The sequence below is a fragment of the Bacillus rossius genome, chromosome 1 (genome assembly GCF_032445375.1).
Source record: "Bacillus rossius redtenbacheri isolate Brsri chromosome 1, Brsri_v3, whole genome shotgun sequence".
Lineage (NCBI taxonomy): Eukaryota > Metazoa > Arthropoda > Insecta > Phasmatodea > Bacillidae > Bacillus > Bacillus rossius.
The window spans coordinates 217,770,459-217,792,331 of record NC_086330.1 but is presented as its reverse complement, the minus strand read 5'-3'; the positions used below and the strand labels follow the sequence as shown (position 1 = coordinate 217,792,331).

Genomic DNA, 21,873 nt, shown 5'->3' with positions numbered 1-21,873 from the left:
GACTTGCCCAAGATAAATATTTGCCAGTACCTATCTGATATTATGAATTGGTAATGGAAGAGCCCTGAAATCACTCCAGAATTGTGTGAATAATGTTTCACACATGTGTGATTGTTTTCCTAGACTAAAAAGTAAAATACCAAAATTTTTCAAGCCTTAACATGGGAGCCAAGCACCTAAAACATTCCCACAATTTGCTATCACATCCCCAAGTGGCAGCTTGCTGCCTGGCCTCACAAGGGCACTGTATAAAAACACAACAAAACCACCAAAAAAAAAAAGATATAAAAGACAATAAATTACCACAATTTACTAAACATATCTTTAGCAACTTTAAACAAAGCAAAATGCTATTTTTGTCTGCTGACTATAGTAAATTCATGAAAAACACACTACTGACCTATCCGCAAAGAACAGAAAGTTGATAACGTGTAGCACATACTCGGCTCCTGGGGCTCGTGGGAGGTGGAGCTGTCGACCGAGGTCCGAGACACCACGTCTGTGGCATCCAAGCTCGAGGTGTCAGCAACACGCTTCTTGGCCGCCGCTCGACGGAACAAGGCCACGCCAATGACGACGTTCCTGCAGTGTAAGCACGGTCCAGCTTTCTCAGTGTTCACACCACTGCCAAAAAGCTACATAGAACCACAGGATGACCCCTCTATTGGAAAAACCAAATTCCAGGGTTTTCCAGGCATTTTAAGGTTTACTAATAATTTTTGTTGAATAAGAGTTGAAACCAAATCAACCATTTAATATTATGCAAAATAGAAAGTATTCCTGTGAAGACTGTATTACTCCTGTGATAGAAGTGTATTTCCTCAACATAATTTAGTAGCTCTTGTATGCTGTTTAAACTATGAAAGTAGAAAAAAAAAAGTAAAATTTTATGAAAAGAAAGCATTGGTATAAACTATAAATAATACAGCAAACTATAAGGGCACAACTATAATTACTTCAGTAGTTGCCAGGGATGAAAATAGTTTACACATCAAAATAATAACAATTAATATAAATAATTATAATTATCTTAAAGAAATTTTGTTAGTTGAGCACAATAAAATTTTTTTCCCAGCTTTAAATTCTTCTTAGAGAAACTTTCATTCACAGAAATATGCACATTATGAATTTTGAGTTGTAAAAGTACTTCCCTACTTGTCCATTCTATTTTTTTTACTTATCCCTAAAACCCCTTTAGTACTAACTGTAGAACAAATGTATCCAAAAGCTAATTCAACAAGTCACTTAAGGAAAAAAAAAAATAATGGCACCATCCGCTTATCTAGTTTCTTCCAAATTCAACATTCTATTTTGGTTTTATTCTGCAATATAGCCTCTTTCACATGACAAACGAAGTAATATTTTCATTCATGTCACCTGTTTACTATTACTGATAGTGAAAACCTTCAGATGCAAAAGTAAAAAAGAAACACGAGAGAAGACAGAAAAGAAATTGAATAGTGACTTCTTCCCACTACGGCTACTCGCCGGCAAACCATAGTATTGTAACAAACAAACGCAAGAGAACAGACCGCGACGACAGGTTCGGAGCTGGCTGGTGACCCTGCATGGCCACTGGCGTCACGTGCCGTCCACTGATGTAAGGCATACCTCCCTCCTCCCCCCCGGCATGCCAAGCATCATCCTGCCATGGCGCTGTTATCTATTGCTGAGCGGCCTTGGGAATTCCGCGGGCCGCCGGGCAGAGTAGCCAGAATAACCACCGATGTTTTGAGCGTCGGGTCAGCCCAGGATGATGCGACTCATGATAGCCGCTCTCGTAGATTCGAGAAGGGTGCCCCCAAGGTAACTAAGCAGCAACGCCAGCTTCCACGATAGTTCGGCGACGGAGTTACGCAATGAGTCCCGTGACATGTGCCATATGAGAGCTGAGTTCCGAGTGAGTGCGGCGAGAGTCTCGCGACGAGTCCTGTGACAGGATGCCAAGAGAATCCCATGAGAGTTCCAGAGATCCGAAGGTTCTGTGGAGTGCCGCGTGAGTGCAGAGTTCCAAGCAGATTCTGAGCCAAGAGAAGTGCGACATCGGCGAAGAGGGTGAGAGACAAACACACAACCCCCCCCCCCTCCTTCACCCAACAAACATAAGAGAGTAGCACGACACGGAGTTCGACAGGATCATGAGTGTGCGGCGACTGAGTGACGCTCAACCTACGTGTGCGCGCGTGTGTGTGATTTTGTACTGTTCCTGCCAAACATTGATATTATCAACTGCCACTAGTATAAAAAAAGTACTTCAAAGACATAAAAACATTTTCTTCACAAATTTTGTTGGCCGTGTTACAAATCTATAATGTACTGATGGCATTTCATTCAAAAATGGTGTCAATATCTATCATTTTAAGACATGAATATCAGTATTTACATTTTCTGGGTAACGTAAAATACCCCATGACTTAAAAAAAACATCAATTGCAGAAAAACATAAATAGTAATAAAATAAATATAATATTTCATAGCAAAATATGTATATACTAGTCATATGTGATTTTGTTTCTTGCCCTTGTCGATTATATATCAAGTTTTAAAAAATTACTATAGAGTCTCATCTGGTAGAGTGCAATGCACCTGTTTTTTAAGCTGAGTAGAGCTGAAACTACTTGCTTGACTCTGCTTGAGTTATTGAATTTCACCCCATCTTTAATTAATATATGTTATTAATTTCATTTTTTTACATTAAAAATTATAAAGACTAAAATAACAAAAAGGATTTTTTGCAGTTGTTGCATACTGCTTATAGTTTGTTTTCTCCAACTTGTTAAAAGTATATCAGATTTTTGATTTTTGCAGTGTCTGAACTTCCATTCTACTTATGACTGCACATGTTGAAATAAAGTATCGCTTACTATATCAGTTCCATTAATATGGTAACTAGGCATGTACACATTTACATATTATCACAATATATCTTAAACTCTACATAAATTATTGCATTACTTCATGGTGCAATACATTCATTATATTTAAAATAATATTGATTATTTGTGATCGACCTCAAAATGTTATTATTTGATACAGGTATGCAAGATGCTGTTTTGGTAGTTCAATATAAAAATGAGAAAAGGTTAAGAATATTCTTTAAAATTGAGACAAAATGGAGAACCTAATATTTGAACTGTGATAAACAAATGTATTTTGCCAGTAGACAAGCAGGGCTAGTAAAGGTTTAGTGTCGGGAGTCTGAATGGGAGGGCCGCGAGGGAGAGTGCGCTCACCGCAGCTTGTTCCACAGCAGCTGGCCAGAGTTGGTCAGGTCAGAGGGCCAGGTGGAGTCCAGCACTGCCCTGTTGTAGAAGCCGTAGGTGATGGCATTGGGCTGGATGCCGCAGCGCTTCATGTGGAACAGCAGCTTCACTGCGAGCACTGGCTGGCTGTACACCCCGCACAACTGCATGATCACGCGGTAGCACACCTGCACAGCACCCATACCTTGCACTGACACTGCTCTACCACTTACCTCATACCTTTAGATTCAAGACAGTGTGTTTGTAAAGAGTCAAATGCAATTATTTGGATCGCCAGAGCAGCCAGAGCAGCCTGAGCGTGGCACAGCTGTAGCTGCTCGGGACGCTGCACGCCGGCTCCACTGTCTTTATGCATGACCTTCATGGCCAAGTACTTTCAAGTTAGAGTACTTTCATTATTTAGGGAATGCTGAAAATATGTTACATTTCATAAATTGAGTACATTTGAGTTATATTTACGTAACTGAGCTGTATTTTAATCACTTTTATCTAGTGAATGAATATTTATAGTCCCATAAAATCACATATTATCTTATTTTTTCCTATCTTGTTAACATGAAGCACAATTTTAATGTAATTTTTTATTTTGACAAATTTATCTTTGGAGTGAGAGTAAAGATTACTCACAAGGTTAAAGTCACATAGGTTACTTAAGGGATCGAACACATGACACACATTGCGGATGAGGCATGTTAATTTATTAGAAAATATGTTTTCAGTATGGAAATCGTCAAGAAACAAAAGCTGTTTTGAAAACATAAAAAAAGAAATGTAATTTTAAAGAATATCATTTTCTTACAAAATTAATACCAATTCAAATTTATATTGTATATGTAAGTTCAAATATATATACAATGATCCTACTTATGTAGTCAAATGAAAACCAAAATACAACAATTCTCATCGGGCTTATGTAGGTAGATCCTACAATTAGCAAAAATCATTTTGCAGTTATCTGTACTCTGGTGTGTAATAAATATCACCCTACTTTTGCATTTGCTTACAATACTTTATTGAAGCAATTTCTTAGCAATTTCTAACTTACATAGTGAGACCTTTGTTTCCTAGGAACAAAAGTTGCCCTAGCCTGTGCGACTGTAGCAGTGCCGCAATATGGTGAGACCACTCTGGTGATGTGATAGACCATATACAAATATATCACTTTAAAACTTACGAAGTACGCAAACACTTTTGTTCAAGTGATTTTCATGCCATGACTTTCATGTCTATGTAATTTCTATTTTTATTTCAGTAAATGTAGCAAAAAATCTTATTCCTTAAATGTATTGATTTATAATGCATATTTAAGAGCGTGCATCAGATGGAATTAAACTTTCTAATACAGTCATCCAGGATTCGGAAGATTACTACTATACTTTTACACGTTTAGCATTTCTGTTGACGGATTAAAAGAATTTAAATGTTGGTGAACATTTTAAATTCATAACATTTTGAAAATATCAATTGAAAGTTGCTTTAAAAGCATACTGTAATTGCCATTTTCAGCCATTTTCAAACTGCGTTGTAGCCAAGAAATATAGACAAATCTCCATTCTGTTTTAATAGGCAAAAATTGTAGTTCCTCGCCAGAACCTTTGTCGCTTTGTCCCTCATTGTCACCGTGACAAATTTCGAGTAATATTCCTAAACCGAAGGCACTGCACGCGTTTATAGCATTCTGCTGGGCGCGCCGGACTGCCGTGTCTGTGTGAGAATGGAACAAGAGATACTCACGGTTCCTATCTTCGAATGCGAAGAAGCGTCAAAGAGGAGACGAAGAAAGATTGCTTCCTGACCCGGCGCGCCGCGGCGTTGTTGCGTAAGCTAAGATTACGAGGAAGTATTACCACCCTCGTAAATAACCAAACAAAAGATTTTTTGTTGTAAATTTGTAAATGTTTTTTTCCTAACTCTGCTAATTTAATGTGTTTTAAAGGATAACTATATAAGAAAATAAGCTTAATTAATTTGTAAGTAAGTTTATTCAAAGTTAATTGAAATTTTGAATGCAGTAATAAGCCGCACAATGACTGGTTGTTAGACTGTAAGGTATAACTAACTGTCTAAATTTTGGCTGTTAGGGTGTACAGAGAGTTTAAATCCTCCAATGAATACATACAAATGTGTTAAGATGTAGCACCAAGACTTGGTGACCAAGTACTAAACAGCTATAATGTATTTGTTAGCACTCCGAAAATTCCAATTCATAGATAGTGTTGATGATTTTGGTGGTTGCTACCAGTGTAAAAAAAAATTAAGTACTTAATTATTTATGTCAATTACATCATATTTCTGCACGAATTAATTATTTGTAACTGATTGTTGCTACAAGTTGACGCTTTATTTTCAACGAATATCCAAAAACTTATTCCACAAAGTATTTTTTTGTAAAACCATTTCGAGAGTTCAACAGTTTAATGGTAAACGATCGTTTTACCATTATAACTAAATTTATGTTATTTCTTTTAAAGGTCCTCTGATTCATAATGGTTCGTGTCAAAATAATTATATAGATTATCTAAATTAATTATAGGTTAAACCCGACATTCGTTTTTATGGATTTTATTTTAAATGTAATTAAATTGATTATAACTAAATTTACTACTTGATTATAGGTATAGAGTTGATTTATTCAACCTGTGAAGTTAACTCGCCAATACATGTTAATTTTTTTGATTGCTTGAACTAATACATTTTGCTTAAAACTTCACACCATTAAAGTATTTTATAGTCTGAAGTTAATTTGAAACCAACAATTGAGAAGGTCATTTGCAATAAAACCTGTGTTCAGAAATTAGTTCAATTGCAATAATGTAACTTTTAAGTTCCTAGAAAATATTTAAATTTTAACTGGACAAATATGTGAACAATAACTTTTACATTCAAATTCTGGAACACATTATTCCTTATTAATTTTTTTTTTGTATTTTGTAGGACTATATAAACTCTAAATGTACACTACTGTATCTTATTAATGTTCACATCATTTGTTATATTGTGTATATGTTGTATATGTGATTGTGTTAATGTATCTTGACCAGTTTTCCTTGCCGTGTGTTCTTGTTAGCCTACATTGGTAAAAATAAAACCACTGTAACTTATGTACTGGTACTTAATCATGCAATTATGTAAATTAAAATTGTTTTCATAGTATAAAATGTCTGTGCTATACAACAGGAAAACCAAGGACAATCTCTGTGTTGCTGTAGTTTATGTAATTTTTGTTTTTCATTGTCCTTCTGTTGGTGATCGTTGTGGAACTAACTGAGAAATCGAGGTCAAGGTAGTCCACAGGAATGACTGTCGCTCGTTACTAACGCACTAATTACATAATGTATAAAAATTATGTGCGTGGGTGCCACGCGTATTACAAGTGGCATTTAGTTCCATACTAAATGCCATTTTGTTTACGAAATGCGACCTGTGTTGCTATCAACCCTACGTATTTTTTATTTGTACTTGTGGCTGAAATTGGGTATTAAGGTAAGTGCACCGGTACTCGTCACTGCTCCAATAGTCGTCACTAGCAACTTCAAATGTAAATAATAGAGAAGTAGCTCAATATATCGCCAACTTAAATATTGACAAAAATTTGGTCGACGTTCTAGCTGAAATTACCACAATAGTTTTCCGAACAAACACTATTTTCAATCAAAAAAAGTCCGTGAATCAAAAGTTCGTAGAGCAGTGAAGATAAATAGGGGAATTACTATACTAAAACACTAAGGACGTAAGAGAACATTTTTACTTCTAATTCTGTAATTTTTCATGTTTATTCGTGATGTTTTGTGCTGAATGTGTTAGTTAAATGTTCTTGAAGAGGTGAAAGTGTTCATTTAAAAAAAAATCGTTTTCTTTGTATGATTTAGTTAGGGTGACGAAAACTGGATCAATAAAAACCTTGTATTGCTAGTGTTCGTCATACCTGACGAGCACTGGTACACTTAATATTTTATTTAAAGTTGTGCTAAGTTACACCCTAGAGTTCTTAAATAATATTGGTTCTTTGTTGTTGATAGGCAAAGTACATTATTATGATCAGATCCAGTAGTCGTCACCTATGACGACTTCCGATGCATGTGTATGACGACTTCTGGGTCGGAAATTACTTTACTTTATTGATTGCAGAAATTGTGTAGGCATTGTTGTTTACGTGAATTTAGGGGTCATTCGATATATATTTTGACATTAATAAGTAAATTAAACATTGTAATTTGTCTCGTTCTTTAATTACAGGGCAAAATGCAGCAACCAATCGAGTCGTATTGCGTACGCGTACGGTATGACGTCGCGTAAATAATAATAAATAGAATATAAACAATTAACAATATTTGATAATTAAACCGTTTTTGTTAACCAAGAAACAATTAAATCTCATTAGAGCGGCTTTATTATATTATCTCTTTTAAGATAAGAACAAAAAAAACGTGAAAATACGCGATAGTGAAAAACAAAAACATACATATTTATAATTTGTAAAAAAAATACTTTGTTACGTTGTTTCTGTTCCAATCTCAAACTTTGTCTACAAATACCTTTAATAAACAGTAACAAAACTTAGACGAGGAACTTCCAAATTATAATTTACTTAATAAACAAACATCGTTCTTTGTAACGTAAATTCATCGAATATGCGCGCGCATGCGTAAAATATACGAGAAATGCGAGTAACAAAATGCAGCCGTGTGTAACATTTCGTTACTCGTTACTAGACGGCGCACCCGTTACTCAGTAACGAATACATACGGTTTGCTAAAGCTCTATATATTTTCATGTTAGTTGTGCTGTCCCTCTTTGTTCCGTGAGTGCTGTAAGTAAATTCAAAAATTAATGAGGATTATTCATTATATTACTAAACGATCTTTATGAATTGCAATTTTGATGTTTAAAATATAGTACCAAATAAAATTTGAAGCCCAAATAGTACAATACTATCATTCTGGATCCATGAATTAAAACTAATGCAGCCGAAATCGCACATGACGACTACTGGCACGAACATGTGACGAACACTGGCAAACACGAAAATTAGCATGACGACTACTGGCTCGAAATCACACTTTTTTCAAAATTATAAATCTACAAAAATAATTTGTTTTTATCGAAGAGTGTTGGATAGCATTGTAGAGTAAAGTTTGAGGTTAAAAACAAACATGTAGGGGCAGTAATACACCTACGAGGTTATGTACACAATTTTTTTTTCTAAAACTCTTCTTAGCATGACGACTACTGGTACATTTACCTTACTAATTTATATATGAGAAACAAAATTGTTTGTTGAAAATGCAAAAAATTTGGTTCTTTTTTGAAAGAAGCAAATACATCACTGTTATTTTATACAGTAAGACTGTATTATGTAGGGTGATTATAAATTTATAATTGATTAAAATTATGATCAATATATACTTAATCGTATAAAATGTGAACTAAGTTATTACGGAGATTGAAAAAAGAACTGTTGGCGACTTCAGCGTGTATCTGAGAGTGAAAACTACGGACCTATAATTGTCCTGTGAAATATCTTGCTTCGACTATTATGCTGGACCACGAACTTCAGGACGAGGGATAACTAAATCAAGAGCCCCATAATTCAAATTTCATAATACCTTGAAGAACCTGGGTATACATGATGATAGTCAAACTCCGAATATAGAGTTGATGTCTAAGGATCTACTGGTTATTTCTACTGCTACCTACCAACAAACGCCGTGACAATGAAGACATTTATGGAGTGTCATGACTATATGTTATGGTTGGACGAATAACTCCACGATATCTTTTGACTTATGTTTGGAACTACAGAAGGATTAAAGTGGTATGAAGTTACTGTTAATTGACAATGTAAATATGTATGTGAAGTGCTTTGAAATGTTAGTAGGTACTCCAAACGACGTATTGCTCTGTAGATTTATTCCTGATTAATTAAAGTAACATCAATATTATAATTTTCAATTTGCTGCACCAATTATTGTGAAGTAATTTTCTATAACTATCATCAATGTAGAAAAGTTTATTGTAAAGTGCTTTACCCTAACTGACAAGCCTGTGCAAGCTATATTTTGTTTTATTTAACTTTGAGTTCTCTGTAATTGATTAGGCTAGTCTAGAGTTGGTTTGTATAATCCCAGATAAAGCAAATTAAATGAATTTAAACTAATTTGGAAAGTTAATATCTCCGACTTTGATTTTACATTGTTTCTCATAGAGGAAACTGAACCTTGTAATTTGGCGACATGTACTTCATGTTAAATTACGTGTCACATCCAGAGATTAGAGAAATATGCAGATGGAGAATAAGGTCTGACTTTAGACGAGGGGGTTTAGATTATCGTATTTTGTCCGTAGTATTTAAAGATCATTAAAAAAAATTGGTTGTCTGCAAAGTCGGTTTACGGACGATAGTTTAACGTGACGTCATAACAAAACATTGATGAAATTATTGCATACTTTTATGAATAAAATTGAATCATTTTTATTAAATTATCACTATTTTGTATGGATACAAAGAAGGAGTGAAATGAAATCTACGATTTAATTAATAAATTTACTTTTATTTGCACTCATTAATTCAAATATGTTTATTACTTCAACGAACAGATTATTTTAAATATAACTTTTTGAATGAAAGTGATTGTTTAATTGGAATGTTCAATTGGTTCCATAAAATAGTATATTCCCTTGCACGTCGGTTAGGCGGTTCAACATGATATTAAAATTACTAAATATTTTTAAAATTCTCTTTTATGTTTTTTTTTTGTTTATTGCTCTTTATTTTGAAAGAAATGAAAAAATGGAAAATGGAAAAATAACCAAAAAATTAATTAATAAAAAATAGTTTAGTTAAAGTACTAAATTTAAAGCTACTTTTGAAAAGCCCGCCTTAACCTATTTAATATAATAGTAGATTCATAGTCCAAACGAGTGGAAGATAGATGCGGCACAAGCGTACAATGAACGTAACGGGACAATGAGGGGTAATGGGACAATGAGGGGTAACGGGACAATGAGCGTAACGGGACAATGAGTCATCCTTTTTCGTGCGTGCAGCCGGCGTTCATCGATTTATTAGACGTTGTCACGTCAAAAAATTAATTAATTAATTAAAAAAAATGGGTTGTCTGTAAAGTCGGTTTACGGACGATAGATTAACGTGACGTCATAAAAAAACATTGATGAAATGATTGCATACTTATTGAATAAAATTGAATCATTTTTATTTTAATATTAAAAAAATAAACACTTGAAATTATACTAGTAATCAGATTTTTAAAACGAAAGAATAATTAACCTTTATTGCCGAAATTGTTGTAATAAGCAATGAAAACCACATTAACTTTTCACTTCACTTTATAAACAGTCGACGAAACAGTTCACGTGTAGATGACTTGTAATTAATTTTAAAAACTGGCGTTTAGCTATAAAGTTTAAATATAATTATGAACAACTTTTCATTTAAATAAACTGTAATCAAATATCTATCATCAATTATATGAATCACTATAATTTTTTAGTCAATTGTAACATAACCTATTATTACTACACTCGCCGACAGCATAACGGAAACAGCGTAACGGAACAATGTGCGTAACGGGACACTTTTTCGTGCGTGCAGCTGGAGTTCATCTATTTATTAGACGTTGTTACGTCAAAAATAGTTTAGTTAAAGTACTAAATTTAAAAGCTAATGATTAATCAATTAATAAAAAAAATAGTTTAGTTAAAGTACTAAATTTAAAAGCTACATTTGAAAAGCCCACCTTAACCTATTTAATATAATAGTAGATTCATAGGACAATCTAGTGGAAGAGAGATAGATGTGGCGCAAAGGTACAATGAGTGTAACGGGATAATGAGTCATCCTTTTTCGTGCGTGCAGCTGGCGTTCAAAGTTTTATTAGACGTTGTTACGTCAAAAATTAATATTTGCGCTTATAGAAATTATTAACTAATTTGGAACATTTTCTATCATCGTTCCTAGTTTCTCATTACAACTATTTCACTATGTAATCAAGTTAAAGTGCGGTATGTATTATAACACCATTTTCACTTTTGTGATTATAATATACTAATATGAAACAAGACTAAATAGGATGAGTGAATTGCTGAAGAGTACATATATACGTATGCGTAGCACTGTGGCAGTGGCTCGCATCGGTAATTCTGCGTCCGTGGTCTTGGGAAGGGTTTATCTTGACAAGGGACCCGCAAGGTGGGGGGAAGAAAGATAACAACTCGTGAATGGTGTGGAGAAGACTGTACGAGAGCGATAACTGACAGATTTTTGTCTCCTCCTTTTGCTCCTCTTCGCGGTCACACACACTTACATACCCAAATGCAGATGCCAGGCGCGAGCTGAGAACTTGCTGCTCTGATGAACGCTCTTAACATGGAATATTAAATCCTTTCTGATAATAGCTAAGTTGCATTGGTTGGTTAACTGAGTATCTATTTTGACAGTTGCATTTAAGAATTGCATTTTTGTGTAACACTTAAAAGATCTATTATTTAAAACTTCACTGCAAGTTTTGAATTAACACACAAGTTCCGCATTATCTTAGTTATCTAACTAAGAATGCTCGACTCTACTACAGTGAAAAAATTTAACTTAGTACCAATTTTTCACTGGTTTGATTATCCTTGATTTCATGGGCTGACTCAGCCTTTGGGTTCAAGAACACAAACAGCTTTTAGTATGTGGTGGGCGCCTTAGAAACACCCTATTACAGATTGGGAATTTTCTTGGAAGGGGAAATGGTCAGAATCCCCTCAGAGCTTCACAGCTACAAACTAGATTGAGCTGTGGCCACTGTTCCTGGCCAAGAAGAGGGATTCTGGGTTGTGCTCTGAGCTAGGCAGACAACTTAAATCCCTCAATTCCCCCATGTAACGCTACTCAAGATGCTATCCAGGCTCAAAATACTGACGTCGTTCCAAGTGCTCCCTTCGCTCGCACAGGTCGTTATGTTCCCTCGTCGCCTCACCAGGGTGGGGGGAGGGTGGGGGGGGAGTAGTTCGCGGCTTGAGGAGTCCTGCTGCGCTTGGGACGTTTTTGCGGGATGCGGGCTCCGAGTGACGCGCAGCGATGCGGAACGCGGGAGTTGAGCTTCAGACCTGGACCAGGCAAGTCGTGTTGCGCACCTCGCAAGTCAACAGTTCCGCCGGGAACTGAGCAGCTCCGCCCTCACCGGACCACCACCTCTACCGATCCAGCTCCCTGCCAGCCACGTGGCGATATCACGACCCCGAGGATCTCCGCTCTACCTATGAACTGGCCCACAGGGTCTAAACTTAGGCTAGTTGGCGCCCTCAGCGACGGAAATATCGTAGCAGGGACCTATATGGCAACAAATGGCGGTGTGGCTACCAAATTTTAAACAAATCAGATAAAAATTCAGCTTGCTAGAGACCTACAGCGCAAACCAGTGAAAAACGCGGGCAAAAACGGCATAACTCGCAGGGTAGGGACAAAGGACTTCAGGCGCGCAGCACTACACAGACAGGCGCCGGGAAACGGGACCCGCCGAAGAAATAAGGTCACGGCACCCCCCACCCCAGCAGCGCGCAGGCTCCAGGACACCACCCCTCCACCCGTGCGCCGAGCGTGCGCGAGAACGCCCGAGGATGACCGAGGCAACACATTTCACCACCGACCGCGACCGCGCAAACATCCGAGGGCGAGGACGTGCGGACAAGACCGCTCGGACGATAGCAAAGGGAGCGCCCTCCCGGATCTGTCCGTGCCCGCCACCGACGCCGTGACCCGTCGTCCGGGTATGACAGCCGCGAACCACGCCCTGTACGCAGGAGCTGACGTAACCATCGCCATGGAGGAGTCCTGCGACCGCTGCGAAAAACCATACGCCAACAACAGCTGCGCTGGTGAGTACCCTCATATGTGCTGCACATGTCAGTTTCCGCACTTAAGGGCAGAGAGCAATCTCCGAGCCCCGACAGGGCCTCTGTGCGCCGCGAACAGGTGTCCGGGCCGCCATGATGAAGTAGCACATTGTCAACAGTGTGGGACTATCAGGCACCGCGCATGCGCGGACGCACTCGAGTTTGTAAACTTCCGCGACGGACTTTACCTATATGTCGAGTGCGAAGGACGCGCACGTAGGCGACAGAGTGGCTCCCTGGACTTAGTGCACCGCCCCCCTAGCGGACCTGTCACTTTCCCAGAATTCACGGGCCACGCCCACGACGACTCGCGTTTATTCCTAAGTGCCTGTGAAGAGAAACAAACCCGGCACAACACAGCGCCCGAAGACTGGACGGAGCTGGTCAGCGGACAGCTGCGAGGGGAAGCGCGCACTTGGTGGTCTCAGGCGGGGGGATACGATGTGGGCTGGGAAGACTTCTCACGCCGGTTGGAGGCTCGGTTCAACGACGCGCGCACCCAGAACAAATGCCGCAGTGAACTGTTCAGCCGCACGCAAGAGAGTGGGGAGAGCGTAGAGGCGTTTGTTTATGGCAAACTCTGGCTTTACCGCCGCCTTTCACTGGGGGGCCGCGCCGACGACGTGCTCCATTTCATCGTAGAGTTGGTGTCTCCCGAACTACGCCCACTCCGCGGGGTAGTTGCGCACGGACTTGAAAACTTCCTCGCCCGAGCCAGGGACATAGAATACGATCTGATGGTGCACCGACGTACCAAAAACATCGCGACGGCGCGCCCAACTCCGCAAACTCAGGAGGCGGAGCAACCAGAGGACGCGCAAGCAGTCGTTCCGTACGTAGAACCGCCGCCTCCGAGAGATAACTACCGGCAGCAGTCGTCCAGCCGCCGTCTCATCCCCTTAGCACTAGTGGGGACGGCCCGCCTCATCCGTTCGGGGCCCGCCCCAGGTCGCCGGCGAGCGACGCCGCCCACCAGGCATCGGCGCCGCCCCCGCCCGCAGCTGCAGGGCCGAGTCCGGCCAAAACCCGCCTGGGCCGATTGGGGCCAGATGCCGCGGAGCTGATCCGGATCCCAGTGGAGCTGAATGGGCAGTCCATAGCCGCGCTAGTGGACACCGCAGCCACACACACTTATGTCGTGGCCCACCTCATTCCTGAGGGGGACCTGGTGCCGGGGGTCAACACCATCCAGCTGGCCACTACTGGGACTAGCACGCTAACGACTGGGCGTGCCCAGGTAAGGATTGGCATTAGAGACATTGTGAGCTGCACCAGTGCCCTGGTTGTGCAGGACCTTCGCGATAACCTCATCCTGGGGCTACCCTGGCTGGTGCAAGAGGACGCCACCGTTGAGGTCCGCGTAGGGAGGATACATGTGGGGACCAGGGGCCGCCGAACTGTATATGGGCTGAGACACACCCCACCCCCTTCCCGGGCCGAACCCCCCGCCTAGCTGATCTCCGCCACAATGTTCCCCCTGAGTACCACAGATTGTTAGAGACAGTCCTGGAGCAGCATCCCCAGGTGTTCTCCGCAGCAGACCAACTACGCCGAACCAATGTCACAGAGCATTGCATCCCCACCATCCCTCAAATCCCGCCGTACGAGAAACCATTCGGGTTTGGGCCCCGCGAACTACTTGCCATCAGGGAGCAAATCGCAGAGATGTTGTGTGATGGCGTCATAGAGCCTAGCGAATCCCCATACAACTGTAGGATCGTAATGGCAGACAAAAAAGATGGCTCACTTAGATTCTGTGTTAATTTCAAGCCAATCAATAACCTCACCATTCCCGCACCACCACCCTTCATCAACATCACAGAGGCCCTCACGGGGTTAGGAGACGCCTGCATCTTTTTGACACTTGACCTGAAGTCGGGGTACTGGCAAGTCCCAGTAAGCCCCAAGGATCGCCCTAAGACCGCGTTCACGGCGCCTGATGGGCGGCGCTTTCAGTTCTGCGCTATGCCGATCAGGCTGCAGGACGCCCCGCGACATTCCAGACCATGATGGTCCACGTCCTGGACGGGTACATCGGCGAGTTTGCCACCGCGTACCTGGATGACGTGATCATCTGGTCTCGGACGTGGGATGACCATGTCCACCATCTCTCGCTGGTCCTCGAACGGCTCGCCACACACGGACTCACATGCGCGCCACACAAGTGTTACATCGGCGCCCGTGAGCTAGAGTTCTTGGGGCACATCGTCAGCGCCGAGGGCTGCCACCCCATCCCCGAACAGCTAAGCCTCATTGACAGGAAACAGGCGCCCCGCACCAGGAAGCAGCTCCAGAAGCTGATGGAGCTGTTAAACTGGTTACGTTCATTCATTCCCAATTTTGCCACAATCACCGCACCCATGACAGACCTTCTCTCCCCGAAAACAGAGTTCCGGTGGACGGAAGCCGCGGACCAATCACTCATCCTAGTGAAGCAACAGTTCCGCGAGTGCCACAACCTGTCACGTCTGGCCCCAGACAAGCCTATCTTTGTCCAGACGGATGCCAGCCAGGACGGTATGGGCGCGGTTCACTACCAGGTGGGTGATGATGGGGAGCGGGGGGTAGCTGAGTATGCAAGTGCCAAGTTCGGCCCTGCAGAACGATGTTATCACGTGAACGAGCAGGAGTGTCTCGCGGTGGTGTGGGCCCTCAAATGCTACCGGCACCACCTTGAGGGGAGACCATTCACCCTGTGCACGGATAGTCAGTGTCTGCGGTGGCTGGACTCCGCCCAGGGACGAAAATCGAAGTTCACCCGCTGGGCACTCATGCTCCAGGGCTTCACATCCATGTCGAACACATCCCTGGGCGAGAGAACCAGCTGGCAGATGAGCTGTCCCGTCACCCAGACCCCGATACCATCTTCCAAGACACTCAAGGGTGGGATGACCTGATGCCACCGTCCCACCAGCCTGCTACCGGCCTAGCAGCATCACCTCCAGCGGCACTCTACGTCATCGGACGAGCGGATCCCACGGTCCAAGCAGAGGCATCGCCCACCCTGGCCACTCTGGTAGATCACGTTAAACTGGCCCAGCAGGATGACCCAGACACGCAGCGCAACCTGGCAGCATGCGGTGAACGCGCCCTCCCACACCAGCGCAACCTGGACGGGGTCCTGCAGAGCAGGGTGCCGGGTGACATGGACACCTGGCAGACCCATGTACCCCCCACTGCACGACAGCTGGTGCTGCAGTATTTCCACAACCATGACCTAGCAGGCCACCCGGGAGCAGATCAGACCCAACGGGAGATCACGAAGCTTTTCCATTGGCCGGGCATAGCACGGGATGTCCGGGAATACGTGCGCAACTGCCAGCTCTGCCAGCTCTGCCAGCAGCGCAAGGCCCGCCGGGCCGATGGGATTGAGCAACAGCGCCCCAGGCGACCAGAGGAACCATTCCACACAGTAGCCCTCGATGTCATGGGCACCTACCCTCGCACGTCGCGGGGCAAGCGGTTCCTCGTCGTGGTCACGGATGTGTTCACACGTTGGTCGGAGGCATTCGCCGTATCCAACGTACGAGCAGGGACAGTAGCAGCCCTACTGGACAATGAGGTCTTCCCCCATTATGGGTATCCGAGAGTGTTACTAACGGACAATGGGACACAGTTCGCAGGACGGCGGTGGAAGGCCGACTGCCGCAGGTGGGACGTAGAGCACCACACTACCCCGACATACCACCCCAGGGCGAACCCGACGGAACGTCGCAACCAGGACATAAAAATACAGTTGCGCCTCCGTCTGGGGGAAGACCATTCTAAATGGGACCTCCACCTGCCAAGCTGCTTTATTGCCTGCGGCGGCGGACCAATGTGGTCACGGGCCACACCCCTGCTGAACTGCTTCATGGGCAGAATCTCGCCCTACCAGGGGAGCTCCGGGTTGCAGAAGCAGCAGGAGTTGTCACCCGTCCCCCTGTCACTGACTTTAGAGAAGAGGCACGGCAACACCAGGCTCGATTCCTAGCCACGCGCACTCCACAATCACAAAATCCACCGACGCCATTGGAGCCCGGGCAAATGGTGTATGCCCGGTGTCACCACTTGTCGTCTAGCAGCAAGCGCTACTGCACAGGTCTGAGCCCCAAATGGGCCGCCCCCCGGGAGGTACTGGAACGTCTAGGGCCCACTTCTTACTTGATCCGACTCCCGAACGGTAGGTCGACAAAGATCCACCGCTTAGATTTGCGTCTCGTCCCACCCACAGGCGCCCCAACTGTCCCAGCGGGGGACAGGGACAGTGGTAATGACCAGCATACATCCACTGCTAACCCCACGTCCCCAGCTGCTCAACACCCAAGCACTTCTTGTCCCACATCCCCACCAGACCAACACCCAACAACCATTCGTCCCACATCACCATCAGATCAACACTTAACCACTCCTTGTCCCACGTCCCCATCAGCTCAACACCTAACCACCACTCGTACCGCGTCCCCATCAGACCAACACCCATCTACCGCTCACCCCGTGCTCCGTTCGAGCGGCGCAACTTTGCGCGAGCTGAGAGCCTGATGGATCGGCTGGACCCAGAGAGATTGTCCGTAGAACTTTACGATGGGGACGACCCAACCATGCTCAACCCCGTGTCGCATCCGCGGATCACATTCCCTGATGGAATAGACGACGACTCCCCATCCAGTTCGCAAGGATGGCCTGACTGGGATCAACCACCCTGGCCATTGGACGCGAGCCATGGCAGTTCAATGTTCAGGATGAACTCGGAGGAGCCAGAGCAATCCGAAACCGGACCATCTCAGGAAGGACGTCCATGCAATACGCGGCAAGTATTGGTGGAACAGGGCTGCGAGAACAGCCCCAGGACAACGGCAGTTACACCCAGCGGCCTAACGGGAGACAGGGATGAAGTCGAACCGCAACGGGAGAGTCAAGGGGAGTCCAGCATCCCGGAGGAAGCCCGACACGAGGGACTGAGGCGCTCTACCCGAGCCCGTGTAGCCCCACGACACCTGCTGGACTACGAGTGGGAAAACCCACATGAGATCAACCGAGCACCACACCCCGATGCACCACGCCTTCATGTAATGACCCTGCTCCCTTTGGATGCCCGGTCTATTCTCCCCATCATTGCGAGCCAAACCCCGAGCACAGAACCCTCCAGATACATTCCGAACATTGGTGGGGAACAGGCCCCGAGGCAATGCGTGTGACATGGGGCTTCGAGGGGCATAACGGCCTCAGTGAAGGGGGGGCATTTGACGTCGTTCCAAGTGCTCCCTTCGCTCGCACAGGTCGTTATGTTCCCTCGTCGCCTCACCAGGGTGGGGGGAGTAGTTCGCGGCTTGAGGAGTCCTGCTGCGCTTGGGACGTTTTTGCGGGAAGCGGGCTCCGGGTGACGTGCAGCGATGCGGAACGCGGGAGTCGAGCTTCAGACCTGGACCAGGCAAGTCGTGTTGCGCACCTCGCAAGTCAACAGTTCCGCCGGGAACTGAGCAGCTACGCCCGCACCGGGCCGCCACCTCTACCGATCCAGCTCCCTGCCAGCCACGTGGCGATGTCTCGACCCCGAGGATCTCCGCTCTACCTATGAACTGGCCCACAGGGTCTAAACTTAGGCTAGTTGGCGCCCTCAGCGACGGCAACATCGTAGCAGGGACCGGTATGGCGACAATACATAAAGGCACAAATATAATTGATGGGTTACAGCTAAGTTTATGATTATTTTTTTCACCTGAGAAGTCTTTATTTGATCTTTTAGGGTATGATTTTAGTAGGAAGGGCGTGATGGTTCTCGGAAACTGTAAAAAAATGGGCACCTTCTTTACTATGGTAGTGTGGGACCACGTGGTCGGACCACATGGCGAGGTGGGTGTGGCAACACGTGCTCGGGCCACGAGGCGAGGGGGGCATGGAACACGTGCTCAGGCCACAAGGCGAGGGTGGTTGTTGTGGTCTGCTGGTGACATCACAGGCTGCCACCTTGGTTCAGTTTTCCAAAGCTAGGGAGCTCTGGTGTGGTGTTATTTTTAAGAATCAAATTTTTTTATTGCTTTGACAGCATCCCTAACCTTTGAACGCTGATCGGCAGTCAGCTACACTAGTCACGTGGTGGTGGTGGTGGTGGTATGGTGGTTGTATGGTGGTGGTGGTTTTGGTGGTAGTGGAGGTTATGGTTGTGGTGGTGGTGGTGGTTGTGGTTGTGGTGGTAGTGGTTGTGGTGGTAGTGGTGGTGGTAGTGGTGGTGGTATGGTGGTGGTATGGTGGTGTGGTGTTGTTGGTGGTTGTGGTGGTTTTGGTGGTGGTGGTGGTTATGGTAGTGGTGGTGGTGTTGGTGGTTTTGGTGGTTGTGGAGGTTGTGGTGGTGGTGGTGGTTTTGGTGGTGGTGGTGGTATGGTGGTGGTATGGTGGTGGTGTTGGTGGTTTTGGTGGTTGTGGAGGTTGTGGTGGTTGTGGTGGTGGTGGTGGTGGTGGTGGTTGTGGTGGTGGTGGTGGTGGTGGTTGTGGTGGTGGTGGTGGTGGTGGTGGTGGTTTTGGTGGTTGTGGAGGTTGTGGTGGTGGTTTTGGAGGTTGTGGTGGTGGTGGTTGTGGTGGTGGTGGTTGTGGTGGTGGTGGTGGTGGTGGTTGTGGTGGTGGTTGTATGGTGGTGGTATAGTGTTGGTTGTATGGTGGTGGTGGTATGGTGGTGGTATGGTGGTTTGGTGGTGGTATGGTGGTGGTGGTGGTGGTATGGTGGTGATGGTGGTGGTGATATGGTGGTGGTGGTATTGGTGGTGGTTGTGGTGGTAGTGTTGGTGGTGGTAGTGGTGGTGGTGGTGGTGGTGGTGGTGGTGGTGGTTGTGGTGGTGGTTGTTGTTGTGGTTGTGGTGTTGGTGGTAGAGGTGGTAGTGGTGGTGATAGTAGTGGTGGTGGTGGTGGTGGTGGTGGTGGTAGTGGTGGTGGTTGTGGTGGTTGTGGTGGTTGTGGTGGTGGTAGTTGTGGTGGTTGTTGTGGTGGTGGTGGTAGTTGTCGTAGTAGTAGGGGTAGCAGTAGTAGTAATGTTTAAAACTCTTAAGTCCGCCATCTTTTTATAGTATTGGGTGATGGAGTGATATTCAAATTTAAAAAGAATATATTTATAATACTAAAGACGTCATCTTGGGTTGACATATATGCTGACTACCACTATAACAAAGCTATAGATATATTTATTAGCAGTATGCTTATAGCACTATCATAGAGCTATAATTTTTTTTTACTGTGTAGTATTCCCATATGCTAAGTAATATTTCTGTATAGTATTACAGCGGACGTCTCCGCTGCTTTGAAGTCCGCTTGCTTGCCGTCCTCTGGCCCCCCTTCCCGCTTCACCGCACCAACCTGCCCACTCTTCTGTCCTTTTGTCATAGTGATGTATATGTACCTTGTGATTTTCTTTTCCCTTAATTTCTCATTCTGTGCTTGCACATTGTGGGTTTGTGTATGCTTATTTAAGGCAGTGTCGCCATATTGGAACCTTTTTTCGTCTAGTATCTTTCGGGCTGTTAACTTCGCTTAGCTTCTCACTGCCGTCATGCTTAAAAGCTCCACCTTTTATTCGGCGTCTAGCTTCACGCGTCTTCGGTATTGTAACTTTGTCAATCTAGGGCTTAGCTTGTAATTATCCTTCATGTATTCTTGCTTTTCGCTCTCGACGTGGAATGCACTAACTTGTATAGCTTTGCTGGAGTTTTTTTTTGTTAGTCATTTTTCACCATTTACTTTTTAATGTCCTATGTGTGTGGCCTTTCACTAGGTCAACGTATGAAGGAATAACGTGCCAGTTTAATTTGTTTCAGTACAGAGAGACGGGGTCTCATTCGAAAGCTGTGCGCGGTGTCATAACTTGGATGCTTTTTGCCTGTTGTGCACAATTTTCCTGTGTGTTGTATGGGACACTTCCCGTGTAAAGCACGTTCTTTTCTTGCCGTGTCCGGATTTTTTCACTGCATGTGTGGACCTTCAGCCCGGGTTTGTTTGTGGATGTGATTCCTTTAATTTTGCTTGGTTTACCCAGGGACGTGAAGTCTGTTTTGTGCACTTGACTTGGATAGTTTAAGACTCTGTATTGGTCGTCTTTTCTACACACGGTGTTCTTGCTTGCGGGCTTGTGTATAGTTCAGTATATGTATTTGTTTAAACTTTTGTATGTTCGTTTCAAATGAGCAGAAGTTAGCTCTATCCGGCCGCCCGGGACAGAGAGTTTGGGACAACAACAGCTTAAGTCATTCCACGCAAATACAGTAATTTCCAAACAAGTTTTAATATTTTTACAAGAGAATGAGCAGACCTAACGTTAGAGCAGTTACATGGTGACCTTCATACATGTGTTTACTACTGTGCCGGAAATTAGGTATTTTGGCACTTTTTTTAATTTTCATTATAATTTTAATTTTTTTTTGGAAATTTTATTTTCCATATAAATTGGTTACAAAAGGGTGAGTAACAATTTGTTCGGCTGGTGTACTCTGCTTAGTTAAACTTTGCTGCTGCAGTGGCCCGAGGCACCTTTTCACAGGGGCCAATCTGATAGATTTGCAAGTCTAAAGACGACGTTAGCAGCCCGGATGACATTTCTCCCGCTTGCAGTCACGCCCGGGGCCTGTAACATTAATTCCTTGCATGACTAAATTTGCATACAACAGCTCTGGACGAGTGGTTACCACTTCTCAGAGCCCACCTTAGAGCAGCTCTTCCCGTCACGCATACGTCTTAGGTTCACTCATAGAAA

The 21,873-nt window shown here is 44.0% G+C and overlaps 1 protein-coding gene across 8 annotated transcripts in view; it reads right to left on the bottom strand.

The window, feature by feature from the left end:
• Window positions 1-21,873, bottom strand: part of LOC134527290 (DENN domain-containing protein Crag) — a 771,918-nt gene that overhangs the window by 304,734 nt on the left and 445,311 nt on the right. For 3 of the 8 annotated variants that reach the window (XM_063359835.1, XM_063359839.1, XM_063359838.1), the window contains 2 exons: window positions 3,234-3,430; window positions 401-582 (listed from right to left, as the gene is read on the bottom strand). In XM_063359835.1, coding sequence (XP_063215905.1) covers window positions 401-582; window positions 3,234-3,430 — 379 coding nt within the window. Of the gene's footprint in view, window positions 1-400; window positions 583-3,233; window positions 3,431-21,508; window positions 21,745-21,873 lie in introns of those variants that run through there. The other 5 variants (XM_063359840.1, XM_063359841.1, XM_063359842.1 and 2 more) reach the window with 3 other exon arrangements.